The sequence below is a fragment of the Fusarium oxysporum genome, chromosome IV (genome assembly GCF_013085055.1).
Source record: "Fusarium oxysporum Fo47 chromosome IV, complete sequence".
Classification (NCBI taxonomy): domain Eukaryota; kingdom Fungi; phylum Ascomycota; class Sordariomycetes; order Hypocreales; family Nectriaceae; genus Fusarium; species Fusarium oxysporum.
In genome coordinates this window covers 654,592-669,258 of record NC_072843.1, presented here as the reverse complement: position 1 = coordinate 669,258, position 14,667 = coordinate 654,592, and the positions used below count along the sequence as shown (strand labels likewise).

The 14,667-nt window shown below is 48.8% G+C and overlaps 5 protein-coding genes across 5 annotated transcripts; 1 reads left to right on the top strand and 4 right to left on the bottom strand.

The window, feature by feature from the left end:
• Window positions 1-1,248: 1,248 nt before the first annotated feature.
• FOBCDRAFT_27039 (Lactonase, 7-bladed beta-propeller-domain-containing protein) lies at window positions 1,249-3,089 on the bottom strand. The gene is made up of 3 exons (XM_031180005.3): window positions 2,381-3,089; window positions 1,858-2,320; window positions 1,249-1,805 (listed from the first exon to the last, which is right to left on the bottom strand). Exons 1-3 carry the CDS (start codon window positions 2,908-2,910, stop codon window positions 1,467-1,469), a joined length of 1,332 nt encoding a protein of 443 aa, XP_031045892.2. The 5' UTR covers window positions 2,911-3,089; the 3' UTR covers window positions 1,249-1,466.
• Window positions 3,090-3,751: 662 nt separating this feature from the next.
• Window positions 3,752-6,789, bottom strand: FOBCDRAFT_199704 (phospholipid methyltransferase-domain-containing protein; the record flags this gene model as incomplete). The annotated part of the gene is made up of 3 exons (XM_031180006.2): window positions 3,752-3,826; window positions 3,876-6,532; window positions 6,606-6,789. The coding sequence occupies 3 exons, from the start codon at window positions 6,787-6,789 to the stop codon at window positions 3,752-3,754; spliced, it is 2,916 nt and encodes a 971-aa protein (XP_031045893.1).
• Window positions 6,790-9,795: 3,006 nt separating this feature from the next.
• Window positions 9,796-11,328, bottom strand: FOBCDRAFT_27022 (eukaryotic translation initiation factor 3 subunit G-domain-containing protein). Its single transcript, XM_031180009.3, has 3 exons — window positions 11,192-11,328; window positions 10,485-11,118; window positions 9,796-10,434 (listed from the first exon to the last, which is right to left on the bottom strand). The coding sequence occupies exons 1-3, from the start codon at window positions 11,218-11,220 to the stop codon at window positions 10,210-10,212; spliced, it is 888 nt and encodes a 295-aa protein (XP_031045896.1). The 5' UTR covers window positions 11,221-11,328; the 3' UTR covers window positions 9,796-10,209.
• Window positions 11,329-12,027: 699 nt separating this feature from the next.
• FOBCDRAFT_219892 (uncharacterized protein) lies at window positions 12,028-12,872 on the top strand. The gene has a single exon (XM_054704119.2). It carries the CDS (start codon window positions 12,296-12,298, stop codon window positions 12,656-12,658), a length of 363 nt encoding a protein of 120 aa, XP_054560094.1. The 5' UTR covers window positions 12,028-12,295; the 3' UTR covers window positions 12,659-12,872.
• Window positions 12,828-14,433, bottom strand: FOBCDRAFT_158443 (uncharacterized protein). The gene is made up of 2 exons (XM_031180011.3): window positions 14,051-14,433; window positions 12,828-14,001 (listed from the first exon to the last, which is right to left on the bottom strand). Exons 1-2 carry the CDS (start codon window positions 14,292-14,294, stop codon window positions 12,923-12,925), a joined length of 1,323 nt encoding a protein of 440 aa, XP_031045898.2. The 5' UTR covers window positions 14,295-14,433; the 3' UTR covers window positions 12,828-12,922.
• Window positions 14,434-14,667: the final 234 nt, after the last annotated feature.

Here is a 14,667-nt window from a genome sequence, read left to right as displayed (position 1 = left end):
TGACTGTCTCGGATGGCACCCGGACCTCTCGCTCATGACCATGGGGTCTGCAAATCTTTCAACCCCAAACGGACTTGATGCTTACTTGGAATTCCACTTCCTCACTTGGCGATTTTGATATAGAATAATATTTCAAATACCGATCTCCGGCTCATCCGATATATTATGGCACACACACCTTTGTTTCCAATAAACGTGGCTTTGAAATCGAAATCTGGTCTCAGCTTTCCTAATGCTTACACTGACTTACTTATTTACATTAGACCATTGCCTTGCCCAGACGCACTGTCGCTCGACCTCATCCATCATGACAAGCGCTCATGCGCCCGATCCATGTAACGGCCCGAATAGGAGTGCTCTTCCGTTGGAGCCTCGCAGCCCAGTCCAATCCAAATCTCAGCCCGTGACCAACCTGGGGTTCGGTTTTAGCCTGCTCCGGTCTGGAGTGCCCGTCTCGAGACGCCTGTCAACCTGCGGGGAAGCTTAAAAGGTGTGGCACGTTTTGTCCGCTTACGGAAAACTGCTGGCAAGGTTGTTTGATGGATCTTCCGGCTAATTAACACTCGCGTTAATCTACCATGTCCAGAGACTCCAGACGAAGGCACGGCACAGACAGAAACCCATCGGTTCGGGTCACGGCTTGAATATATCCAGACTCTCGGGTAGACGATGTCTTCACGTTAGAAGACACGTTTCCTGTCAGAACTCAAATAGATGATACTGATAATTCTAAACGTACATCAGGCCTGCCTAGTAAGCTTTATAGCGAGCTGCTCAACCATTTAGAAGATCGAGTTGCCAAGAACCCGTGCCGCTACCCACATCGACAACATCTTCAGGGTCTTCAACACCCTGGCCATCACCTTGAGCCTTGCTACCAGGCTGCGACCTGATCTCCAAACCCACAGTCCCCTCGATTCCCTTTTCGGGCATCCGGGAGATTCAATGCCCGATACTACTGCGGCAAGGATTGCACCCGCGCGAGAGCAACAGTCTTGTAGTCGAGGTCTGATGGACTGACAGTCTCTCATGTTCTCCGAGGTCGCTGCATGAAAGACACAACAACCTACACGCTAATGTAGTGTGCTTCACATCATCCCCTGCGTCACAACAACACGATCGAGCAGTTGTGGCAGCCCAACACCAATCAAGTGAATAATGGGCATCCATAAAGTGTCCATGATTCTGCAACCCACAGCTTCTTCGGATCTGGCAGCCGTCAACCCGAAACTACAAATCAAGGCATTCAAGACTGGTATTATCTGCATATGAGCAAGTCCTGCGAATTCAAGACGATACCCATAAGTTTCAGGTACTTGGGACGGATGGTCATACGTCATGAAGCTCTCGTTCTCAGTAAAGTCGGTTGCACGGACGAGAGACACCGAGAGACGGATGCACATTATGACGCCGGACGGAAACAAAGAAGCTGTGAGGCATCTTTCTTCAAAGGGCGAAGCTCATGGTCACTCGTAGAAGATCACGGCTGTAACTTCGCCTTCTAGCTCTGCATAGGCGATGAAATCACCCATGATTCCAGTTTTGGCATCCCTCTCAATGATGACGACACGGCTATCACTTTGAAGAGCCACTGCAATCAACGTTCCCGCCTTGTTGATAGAGAAGTGACGAGGAAATCTGCCTCCACATGGAATGTCTTGTTGGAGAGTGAGATGCCCGGTTTCTGAGTCAATTTTGAAACTGACTAAAGGATCAGATGGTATAGTGCCGTTACTGGTGTCAAAGTCTGGAACTTGGAGAGTGCTTTCATTACGAGACGAGATGATCAGGAATTCTCTGTCCGGCTTTGTTCAAAAGTTAGAATGAACGCTGCTCAAAGGTTGTGAACAGACTTACAGATACCACAATCTCAGCAGCTGCAGCGCCTTGCGGCACGTCTTTGCCTTCTCCATGGATACCACTGTTCCACATTTCCTTGAACCTGATAAACTCGCCACCATACACGACTTCATAGCCGATAATGGTATTGGCCAGCTCGGTGACAAGGTACATGAATGTCTTGGTCTCCTTGACTACAAAGGCAATATGTCGAGGCCCGCTACCTGGGGCAACGACCAATGGATCAAGCTTGGACAGACCCAGATCTCCGAAACCAACGCCGTATATGTGAATCAGATCTGCTCCCAGGTCAGGTACCAGAACAAATCGTTTGCTCGGATCAACGACTGCAGCATGGGGATGGGATGCCTCCTGTCTTGAGGGGTCCGGACCAGGCTCGGGAATGCTGAACTGTTGGACATTGAGTGATGTGAGGTTTGCCGGATCTTGAATGTCCCAAGTTGTAAATGCCGAACCTCCACTTGAAAAGCGTCAGCCGTTTATTTGGTGCTGAAATTTAAGGTTTGAGGGGGATACATACTAATGGGCTACTGCCAGCCCGTAATCCCACTCGCCGTACATGACCGCACTGACAGGACCAAGAACTGTAGAAGTCTTCGCTAGAGGCGTCAAAGTACCGTTCTCATGCGTTGCGAAGGATGCCAACGACCCATGCTTCCCATCTTTTATTCCTTCGTCAGTGCAATACAGCACTCCGTTATACCAGTCGAGTGTAAGCCATGAAGGGCTTCCAGCACACCCATCTGTTGTGGACAATGTTTCAAGTTTCACAGGCGTATCCCGATACTCAGCAACCGACAGATTCAATGTTGTGACAAGTCCACTGTAAGACGCAACATACAACAACACGTCCGGCTCGTGGTGAGTGCTTAATTCAAGAATGTCATGGTTGTGACTCCAGTGCGCGCCTCTGCGATAGTAAGTCTGATATACGCAATGGAGTAAAAACACAGTAATAGGCGCGGCGAGAAGGAGTGTTGAGACGAGAAGTGTTGTGCTATTATCCCGAAAGGGGTTCTTTGAGGGTTTCTGACGACCGAAGAACTTCATTGTCTCCAGTCGACGGACAGTGTTATGGTAAAGTTGAAGATTATGACGAAGTTGGAGCTGACGCAGCTTCACCGCACTAGCCGCAAGCTATCAGCCAGGGGTGAGAGCGTGGGTGAAACAACAATGCCGATCAAAGAAGAGATTCAGGCAAAAGATAGCAATTCTGCAAAGAGAACAAAATGGAGGTGAAGATGCAGAAGTGAGATTGATCCTAAGGCTCTGAAGGAATACACTACCGTCGCCGTGCAGATCGGGGTGACACTGTGATGACTTCGTATTGCATGCAAGTATCACCAGATGGATCTAGTGTTGCCGCTAAAAGCTTGGATTTAGAGTTCAGCTTCCAACGTCAATCCGCGGGAAGCGAATTGTTTCAGAAACAGTTTCAGTTGGCTGCATGTTCGGCAATACTTTGATGTATTGGATGATTGTTTTTATAAATCGTATCATGCTTAGGGGAGGTAATAGACTAAAACTTAGGGCCTCGATCCTAAAGGATGAAATTACTTAGGCAAATTATCATAAGCTTAGGGGGCTTTTTGATGAATATATTTTGGTATCCTTTGTCATGGTCTGAAGTTTTGCTCCCCTCGGCATGCTTGGACGAAGGATACGTGCCTGCACTGGCCTTTTCATGGGGTCAGGAATAGCAATTTCATGAACCCATCACCATCAAGGCATTATCGGGATGCTCTACAAGTTACAATATCCATTTGTTTATTTTCGGTACCCTCTTGCTTCATTTTTGGTATCTCAAAAGCACTCCAACCAACACCTCACCCCATACTATCTCCACGAAAACATCTGTCACTTAACATCTCCAAACATTTTCTTTTCTCAACTAGGCCTTTTCTGACGGAAAGTCCTGGATTGCAGGCGTCGTAGTTCCTCTTGATAATGACATGCTGTATGGAGCCTAATGAACTGTTAGCTTTGAGCAACCTCGTAGTTGATGTTGTACATACCAAAACTTCCTTAGCGTTACATATTCTCCAAGCAAGTTTACGAACGCTTCCATCCGCGGCTACGACGGGTGGTGCAAACTCAATGCCAAACATTTCTCGAATGGCGTAGACAATCCTCTTGGCATATTTTGTATCGCGCTCGACATGGCCGCCGAAAGGCTCCTCAGGCTGGTTGGGTGCAATATCTGGATCACGGTCCAGGCAGTTTTGGACAACTGGAAGAAGTGCGGCCTCGACCGCTTGCTCGTACAAGCCCTTGGCACCAAGATCGACATCCTCTTCATCAAACTTGCTGATTCGAATCTCGAAAGGTTCTGAAATCGCCATGGCATGATGGTGTCCGTTGTGATGGTATCTGAATTCGAAGACACCTTGCGTCCACCACAACTTGTCACCTTCAAACACAACTTCGCCTTCGACCAGATCGGTTTCTGTGATCTCAGTTGAGGTCACGGGGTGTTCTTCGACCACAATGCTAACATCGGCAGTCAAGGCATCATAAGAGCCAGCGTTAGTAGGTGCCCATCGTCCCAAAGAAGATACCTCAGTCGTTTCCCTCGAACGGTTATCGGTAACCATGTAAAGACCAATCCAATCTTTCTTACTGTGGTTAGCAGGTGCTCTCCACTTGACCCGGAGAGGCGCTCCATATTCAAAAGCCATGGTCTTAACAGGCTTAGGGAACCGGCCCGTCAAGCTCTCCTTTCCAGTGTACTTCTCGACGATAGGTGCATTGTTAACAGGAGTACCCTGTACGGAAAGAGAGTAGAACTTGGGATCACGGCCTTCTAGATCAGGAGCAATTCTGGTAATGGTGAGTCGTGCGGGAGCCATGTTGAAAAGAGCCGAAGTATCTCGCACGATGGTCTTAACACCTGCTGCGAATTTAGGCCGAGCGGTATCGATAAAGTCCTCAACGAATTGGCTGGTGTCATCTAACACCTTGTCGACACTCTCTTGCCATCCCTTGACGGGAGGAGGCAATGATTTCTTGATGAACTTGGTAAGACCTGCTTCTTGACGTAGACTGCGACCATAGATCTTTTGCATGTGGGGTCGCTCAATGTACGAGATGTAGTAGACAGTCAAGATCTGGGTGAACAGGGCCATAAGGAAAATGGATCGACTCCACGTAATGAGTGCGGCACCCCACACAGCAGCCGTTCCGAAGAACCGATCAGGGTTGTTCAGGAACCGGTAAATAGACTTGTAAGTCAATTTAGCCTGTTGATCAAAGAAGAAATCGCCGCAGAACCAGCCAAACTCGCCCAGAGAATCATAGACACTGAATGCGGTCCACAACTGAAGGGCAACGAGACTAGCGCCAAGAACATGCTTGAGCAGGACCAGGCCATAGGCCCAGTCTTCAGGAGGCGAGTACATCTTCCAGCAAGCGGCAACAAATGCAGTGTTACACATGATCATGCTGATGTGGTGGAGGCCCTTCCATTGGCGCCAGGCTTCACCGGCACTCTCGCCAAATTTAAGGAAATGGCGCGTCCACATCTTGTTCTTAGACTGTTGGTCGAGAATAAGACCTAGGCCAAGATGATACCAAACACGCCAGGCTAGAGCGTGAAACACGAAAGCCGCCTGCCATACGGCAGTTGAAGGTGTCACAAGAGTGAGGACGGCTACATAGAACGGCATAAGAATGACGGCGAAGTCAGGGACGCGGAACAAGTCAAGATTGCTTAAACCAACGAGATTGTGGACAGGAGCGGGCTCGTCTTTTTGGGCGGGCGTAAGCGTCTGCTGGTCGAATGCACCTTCAAGCGATTTCATATCAGTGGGTATGGCATCACTTTGACCCCCGGAGACGGTTCGCTTGCGAGGAGGAGGAGGGTTGTAGGTTTTCTCAATATGAGGATTCTCGACAATCACGAGGAAGGCGAATTGGGCCAAGTGAGCGAGGATCGAGATGAAGAGAACCTCATAGCTAGCAGCCATCATGGAAATACCATAGTAACCAGCATATCCGATCGAGTACATGGGGTGAGGAGCCATTTCGAAGACACCGTCAAAGGTCAAGTCTTGATCGATGAGATAGAAGAAGTCTCCCCAATACCAGGCAAAGTCTTTCACAACACGGTGGGCGTCGAGTTTCACCCAGAGATTGAAGCCGATTAGGGCGATGCCAACGGCCCAGCGGGAGAAACCAATCAAAGGATTCTCTCCTTCAGGAGTGTGGCCACAGACGATGGCGAACAGGCAGTACGACACGAAATCACACATGAGGATCAAATCAACAACCCTTCGGAAGACCAACCAAGTGTTGTACTCAATGGGGGCCTTCTCAAATTCATAGTCCTCCGGGATCTTTGTCTCGAGCTCATTCTTTAGTAGCTTGTAGAGCCATGGTCGCGGGTTTTTGCCTGTTGAAGGATTCTCGAAGAGCTTCCAGCGCCGAGCCCAAGTGACAAGACGTCGGTGATTTGACTGAATCTGGAGGAGTACACCAATGCCGATGTTGTAACAAGCTCGCCAGAACAGGAAGACAGCAGCGAAAACAATACGTTTTGAGCTAGATGGCAGGAAATAAGCAGCCAAGATGTGAAGACCCAAAATTGTCAAGACAATTGCATCAGAAAGGTTCTTGGGTTGTCGAGGATCCAAAAGCTGAGAAACCATATCATGGGTTGTGGGTACGATAAAGACTACATGTGATAGTCAGCCGAAGACGCCCCGACGCAACACACCACCACCACAACCTTAATGGAATGTACATACCTGTGCCGTCTGGGGTTCGACCATACGTCTTACTAGACTTATCAGATGGGACAGGCACATCAGATGACTGGCGACTATGCCCTTGTTCTGCTTGAGGCTTGTCCTGCTGGGCAGGAGGATCAACCCCAGATTGCCGTTGCCGAAGCCCAGGGCCAGTGGCAGGCAGATCGGCGGCAGTACTCATGACTGGCGATGATTCAGCAGAGAGAGCGTGGTACGATGGCGACAAGTGGTATCCAAGAAAGACGGCGACGAACTGGCAAGTTGAATGCCAAGAGGAGAAAAAGAGCGAAGGTTGAAATTGAAAGAAAGATGAGAGAGACCGGAATGGAAGAAGTTAATAGTCGGCTGTTGGGAGGGTTGCGGCGGGAGTTTGAAACGACGTCAGGGCTCCGCTGGCTTAGACGTTAGGGACGGGGTCACCTGGTTCAGAGCAATCAATCGCTGGACCGGCTGTTTAAGCCCTGGTTTAAAGCTAGTTCCTGGTCTAGCTCTGGGTCTGGGTCTGGAGCTGCGGCTCCATAAGTCAAAGAGAGGAGCGATTTAGCAGGGGATTGAGCGTCGATTTCCAGTGAGTGTTGGAGAATGAGAGCAACATGCATGAAGCTACTGATTGGTGCGTGGTCTGAAAGCGGCGTATGAGAAGATGCTGTTTGAGCCCGTTTGACGGAACAGTAATTCATGTGCAAGTGGAAGAAATGATGACGAGAAAAGAGAGAATGACGAATTCGACGAGAAGTTGTTGGGAAGTGTCCAGTTCGTGAAACCAGGCCAGCTGCACCTTCCGTCCCGTTCAAACGAACATGTGCAATTAACAGGGCCAGTCACGGTCTTGCCTCTCTACAGTGCATTGAGGCTTGAATGGGGGCGTCCATTTTGCATTTGCACCGCGACAAGAGCGCTAAACCCACTGTGATTACCGGGCTACTTCCATCAAGTGTGCGCGGGGCTACGGTAGCATGGCCGAAAGTGACGGTACGGCGGGGACTCTGAGCTTCCATCATCTTCCCCCACTCGTTGAGTCGCGTGCTTTATTTCTTTGGTTACAGCATCTTGAGAACCACGGCAACAAAGAATGTTATTACTTAAATCAGCAATTGTCTATAACTTTACTGCCAGAACGAACCAATCAATGATTTCTGTCTACTCCAAGCGGTTTAGTAAACCCTAGGGTAAAGACTCTTTCCACCGATTCTACCCGTTTGCCATGCCGCTCCCTCATGGACTCTAACCGGTGTCCGGCTCCGTGATGGAGGACGCCTCCCGATAGGTACCACGGCGAGAAACCCCACAACGGGGTGGGGGCATCGGAAGCGAGTTGCTCTACCTCTTCTGAGCTCTCACTCTGAAAGTGGACGATCTGGTGCGTGGCTTTTCTCCGTAGAACCCTCATTTCTTTCACTCGGATAGTCAATAAACCCTGGTCTTTTATCAGTCTAAGCGTGGGGTACAATCACATGCAAATCTGGCTGAAGTAAAAAACGACAAAACATCCCAGACAATTTCTCCCAACAAAATGGAAAATTAGAACTGTTTCTAGGGTCTTACTATTACAGCTATTGCAAGGGGTTAAAGCGGTAGTTTATTTAGGTGCTTTTTCATGGACAAAAACACCTAAGCAAAGGGAGATTCAAGAAGCATGGCGAGACTAGGATACAAGAACAGGGAACAAACACAACACGATGAGCATGTTTCCTCGCAGAAAACTGTCAGAGAGGTGATGGCTTCTCCTCAAGCCAGAGTATGCCTAAGTGATGCGAACGGCGGAGTTGAACTGTAAGCTCTTATATGATAAAGTTCAGAGCAAAAAACTATTATCCCGGAGCTGAACTTTTCTCAGTTGAACCATTTTCTTAGTGCAAGGGCTCTTTCTAGGACTGTCCCTGAAGGCAAAGTGATTTGGTTATTCTTGTTATATAAACGCTCCCTCTACTCGGTTTTGGCTTGCACAGGAGAGACGCTGAGGAGATGGTTCTCCAACACTCACGTTAAAACACCCTCGTTACGGACTCGATGCGTAATAAATAGGTGCCTGTCCATCGGAACTTTACAAATGAATTGAGATGTTCTTCATGTTTTCTAGACTGATCACAAGACCTTCATTCTGAATCGGGAATATCTGTCAAACAAGCATGGAATATCCGCCCTAGTCACGAAATATTCAGGGTCTCGAACTACACGACCCTTGCTCTACAAGCTAGTCAAATCTGTTGAGATGAAAAAGACCAATCGTCACTATGTTCGTGGCCTTTTCTAATTCCTATAAGGGAAACCCGAAAGAGCCCCGTTGGCTTGTAAATGCACGAGTTATATCCCGCATTGTCTGACCCTTGCTTGTTTGCGACTGAGCTAACCTCGTGTCTTAGAAGCCTCGGGTTGACAACCGGTTAATATGGAATGAGGATATTTATTTATCTTTGGTTTTCTATTTGTTTCTATGATAGAATACACAGCCTAATCCTCTATTGAACAATCTTTCTTCATCCTGAAAATCACGGGCTCAGAATGGTTGGTCATTCCACCAGTCTAAGGCCTCTCCTTCATCTCTCAGCGGAGGAGAGGAATTTTACCCAGATTTTGAGCATTATCCAGCGGTATTACTAAGATAGAATATGTAAAGAAGCCATAGACTATCTGGAAACACTTTTCTTTTGGCATTGACCGATGTTTTGTCTGTTCATGGTCTACTGTCACTAAACAACTTCACAATAGAGCTGCCAAATCGAGAGGCAAGTATGTTAAAAAGTTTAAACCACTGAATGTATGAATCGATATCCAGATATTCTGAGATTATGGTAGTCTTTCATTTGTCAAGATCTTGCATTGATGCTTACCAGAGAGACGAAGAATGACCAATAGTACTCTTTCTACCATAAGATATCACCATAGGACCCCCTTTCTTAGCAGTATTTAACATCAAATTCTCTATCACAAATCCTATATCTTGTTGTCCTGAGTTTGACGAATACTTGTATACCTAGCGAGCGGATGTCATACGAAGGCGCTGGATCTCGGTTGACTTGGCTATCACTGGAGCTGAGCAACACTATGAAGCTGAACTCTCCAGTGCAATATTGAACCCCGCGCATGATCAAGCCGTTCCACCAGATAACAGACATTTGCTATGCTAATCATGCTACAGATAGCCAGACCAAATCCGTGGCAAGCATTTGATGTATTGTCATACGTGCTCATTTGTGAGTTTATAGCCCACCTACAATTATCTATTCAATGACGACCCTGATATGCACAGGAACGACACCTGTTTTGTATGAGAAAAGAATAGTCAAAGCTTCAGTCTGAAAGACGGCTCGTCACTGTATCCTCTCAACCCCTATCAAGTTACCGTCTAAGCGTATGCTGCCCAGTCTCAGAAACCACTCATTTAACAGATCTTGATTTGCGCTGTCTTCCCCTATCTTCACATCATACCTCATATCACAAAAAGACCAAAGTTCACTTTTGTCCCACTCCAGACCCCATATCCTAAGGGCCATGAAATTCATGAGGTTGAAAAAATATCTTTTGAAAAATCCCCGCAACCGATCGATGCAATTACCGTGCGTGACAACTAACCCATGACAAGATTGAAACATCATCAGCCTTACTGAGCCTTCTTGGCAAACTCCACCCGCAGAATGAGATGCTTGAAACCAAATCCGTCCATCTTCGCACAAGCCTTGACGGCATCGCCCCGATCCGCGAAGCTGATGAACGCAAAGCCCTTGGCCATACCGGTTTCCCGGTCCTTGGCAAGGAATACTCGGGTGACGCGGCCGAAGCGCTCGAACATGTCGCGCAGCTCTTGCTCCTCTGCCATCTCGGAGACCTGGATGTTGTTAGTATGAATATGTAGAGGGGCGGCATGACGGCACTTACGTTGGTGACACGCAGTGTAGCAAAGTCGTCCCTCTCGCCGAACTTGGATCCCATTCTCTCGCCAGCTCCCCTGTCTCCACGCAGAGCGGGAGGAACATATGAACCCTTCTTGGCACCAGCAGCGCCCGCACCAGCAGCAGAGGGCTCGTCTCCCATACCAGCAGCAACGTCCGCAGCGCCGGTCTCTCCGATAGGCGCCATGGTATCCTTGTAAGGACACCTGGCAGTGAAATGCTGACCGTTGCAGATACGGCACTTGACCTGCTTGTCCTTGAGCTTGTCCTTCATGGACTGGGCGTTGGCGTCGGCAGACTCATCCTTCTCGGCCTTTCGCCAGTTGACGCTTGGTCGGAAGATGATGTTCTCGCCGACGGAGGTGGTGTCGGGGGCAGGGCCGGGAGGATCCTTTGCGCTGAGGCCGAACTTGGGCCAGGTTTTTCGGTCGGCGACGCGGGGGTTTACGGTCTCGGTGTGGGTGGTGAAGCGAATTCGGCGGGTGGTCTTGACCTTTCGGCCGTCGTCATCGTAACGGAATGTGATGATGGTCTTTGTTCCATCCTTGTTGGAGATGGTCTGAGGCTCGGGGAGATCGGTGGAGGTCTCCTCGATATCGTCGTCGTCGGCCCAGTCGTGCCTGTTTTTAAATGGTGGGGTTAGTCAGAGGATATCGATATAACACCCCAGTCAAGGAGAGCAGAGCAACTCACTTGGGCTGGTTCGCTACGGCGGCAGCCATTTTGAATCGAGCGTATCCGTGCGATTTGTTCGGGGATTCTGTGTAGGTCTCGCGGTGCCGTAGGGATGCGTCGTCGTGGCTCGTCCAGGCGTCACTTCGTGATCGTGGGGTTTTAGTGATAGTTGAATTTATTCACTTTTTCGTGGTGCGGCGGTTTGAGCAGTGGTGGGGCAGAAGTCAAGCCACAGCTGCTCGAGGCGATGGATGGTCGAATCACATGATGTGCACTAGCCACAGGGCCAACTTTATCCGATCCGGTCGTCGAAAGCATGAATTGATGATTAACGGTGTAATTCGGTTACGTTACTCTGAGGGATCTCAACCTGAGGCCCGATAGTTTTGTTACGTGGGATCATGCCATCGACAGAATTTGAATTGAATCATCATGGAGATTGCCACTGGTTAAACGGAAAAGCGGCATGAGAGGATTCGAACACGGAAGAGGGATGTGTGGCGCAGCTGAACTCGTGCAACAAGTTGAATTCGGGGTTTGTTTCAGAGCCGCATTTGAAGCAAATACTCACTCGTATAAAATGATTTGATAAGAGCCAAAACGATTATTCGACATGTGTTATAAACCTGACACAAATCTGTGACTCGGTAAATATCCTTGAAAGGGTTTCCTTGTTGGAAGATGAGATGAACTTCCATGTCAAGAACGCCAAGGGACAGGCGCTCGAGCCAAGCGTGGCGCAGCTGAAAGAGAGTCCAATCCGATCCACGTAATGGAGCAACGCGGTCTCTGTGGCGCTCGGAAGCGCGCTGAGGCCATGTGAGAGGATACGGGGACCGGGGAGAAGAGGAGGGAGGGAGCTTGAGACTGACTTTGGCACCAACGCCAAAAACCAATCTACTACGAGTGGCTTTGGGCACTTCTCCTCACTATCCGAGGCCGTTGTCTTTTTCCTTTTGTATTCCTTCACATCCACTTTCTCTCTTTCACTCTTCCATTCACATCTTCACTTCTTCATTAATTGTCTTGGCGATCGCTATTTCTTTCGCCCATATATCTCGAAAACTTTGCGCGCGATACCCCAAATCCACTACCTCCTTTTCTGTCGCAAACAATCACACCATGGCTTTTAAGCAAGAAGAACCTCCCGCCTACGGCCCTCCCCCAGGTGCCCCTCAGCCTACATACGGCGGCTATCAACAAGACCCATACGGCCAGCAGCAAGGTCAATTCCAACAGGGCGGCCAGCAGCAAGGCTACTATCAACAAGGTCCTCCTCAGATGGGCTACTACAACCAGCAACAAGGTCCCTTTCCCGCTGGTCAGGGTCCCTATCCTCCTCAACAAGGCCCCTACGGACAGCCTCCCCCTCAGGGCTACTATCCCCAAGATGATCAGAGAGGAGGCGGTGGTGCTGGTGGCGGTATCATGACTGGCCTTCTCGCTGGTCTGGCGTGCTGCTGCTGTTTGGACTGCCTCTTCTAAATGCCGATTCACTGCGACTCGATACCACCGCCGATAGCGGACATGCAGACAAATGGAGGGATCGGAAGCGCAGCGTGGCGCATCAGCAAATGGAAATGGTTTCCTGTTTCACGGCGTTGGGGATCATTTGACTACAGAGCTCTGATTCTATGTTATGTGTTTCTTTGTTTCCTCGATAAAGTACGACTTATAATTTCATAATATTCAGTCTCAATACGTATATTTGTCCCTAGGTGTGAATGCCAAGCCATAACTGATATGATACTATGCTGCGGCAAAGGCTGTCTCAAACTCGGACCTAATCTTTGCGACACAATCATTTGTGTAAATCATCTTTTGTACATCCGGCGATGTCCACTTATCAGGAACCGAACCACTCGTCTTGTGCTCCTTGAACATCCTATCTCTCTCCTCCTTTGCTTTTCCTTCGCCCAGATGCAGTGTTCGACCAGACAGATATGCCATTTCGACCAGATTCGAGGTCCATTCCTTTCGAGATTGCTCATACACCTTCAAGCACTTGGCAATAGTCTCGGGCTGAGTGTCGGGGGCAAGGGACAGAACCTCGGCGATTGTTGAACCGTCCTCAATAGCCATTGCAGCTCCTTGGCTAAGATGGGGGAGCGTTGGATGACAAGCGTCTCCTAACAATGCTACTGATCCTTGAGTCCATGTAGGCAATGGCTTGTACATCCTTAGTCGCCACTCGCAGACTTCTCCTTCAGGGACCAGGTTGAGCATCTTCTGTACAAGAGGACAGAATGTCTCAAACACTTCCAACATAACTTTCTTAGATCCCTTGGTTGTGTATGTGATAGAAGGAGCGGATGCAAAGTTGTCATCTGGCTGGACAGTTGAAAGGTTGTAAATGGACTTATTGGCGATTGAGTATGCGATGATGTGTCGCTTCTCCCCCACCCATCTCACAACCTTGTCGCTATCAATGAGAGCCAGTAATTCAGGATCATGAGCCATATCTTCTCGCTTGAGCATGATACGATAAGCAGCTTGACCGGTTTCGGCCTCTTCAGGCGTGGCGTTGACTTGTTGGAGGAGCTGAGATCGAGTCACACTCTTGATGCCGTCTGCGCCGAGAAGGATATCAGCTTCACGGGTGAATACCTCCCCATCTCTGGGCTGGAGCTTGAAGGTAACTTTAGGAGCGAAGCTCTCAACTTCGACCAAGCTCGTTGCGAATTGAAAGGTAATGGCGCTCTCTTTCTTGCAAGCTTCGTATAGATGACCAGCTAAGGAAGCTCGATGGCCACAGAGGTGCGAGAAGCCGTATTTTCCCTTGATATCGGGCATATCAACATGAGCCAGCTCAACATTAGTTGCCCCCTCTGTAAAACGTCAGTATATGCTCCAAAGTCCTGGGATATGTAGACTTACGTCGAATACTGCTACCCGCTACACAAGTAGCTTCCTTCTCAATATCATCCCAGCACCCTAACCTATCAAGGATTCTCCCCATGTTTGGAGCCATTTGAATACCAGCTCCTACAAAACCAAGGCTACTGGCAGTCTCATAAACATCAATGTGCTTGAAACCTCGTTTGGCTAGAGCTAGGGCAGCTCCTAGTCCGCCCATGCCGGCGCCCATGATGGCGATTTGCAAGTCCTTGGTGCTAGCCATGATGTTCAAGCCAATTGAATCTTTGTGAGGCCAATGGAAAGGATGATATTAAAGATACAGACTTGGCATTTTGAGAAGTCGTTGAGACTTATATACATTTAGTCCAATAACGGTTGTTCCTTTATCCGATCTCGTTCATATCGTTACCATCCCGAATCAAATGCCGGTGCGGGGCCCCGAGCGGATGTACGCATCTCAATGGAGCTTGATCGATATATGTACGAGCCCGAGAAAGGCCTCTTCGCAAACAACTAATTACATATAGAAACGAAGAAATTCAAGTGTTTTTTGTTTTATTTCCTTGTTCGGATCGTGCTAAGCTCCTATATCGGCGCAGATAATTCACATTATTCAGCGTCTGTAGAATCTGGGG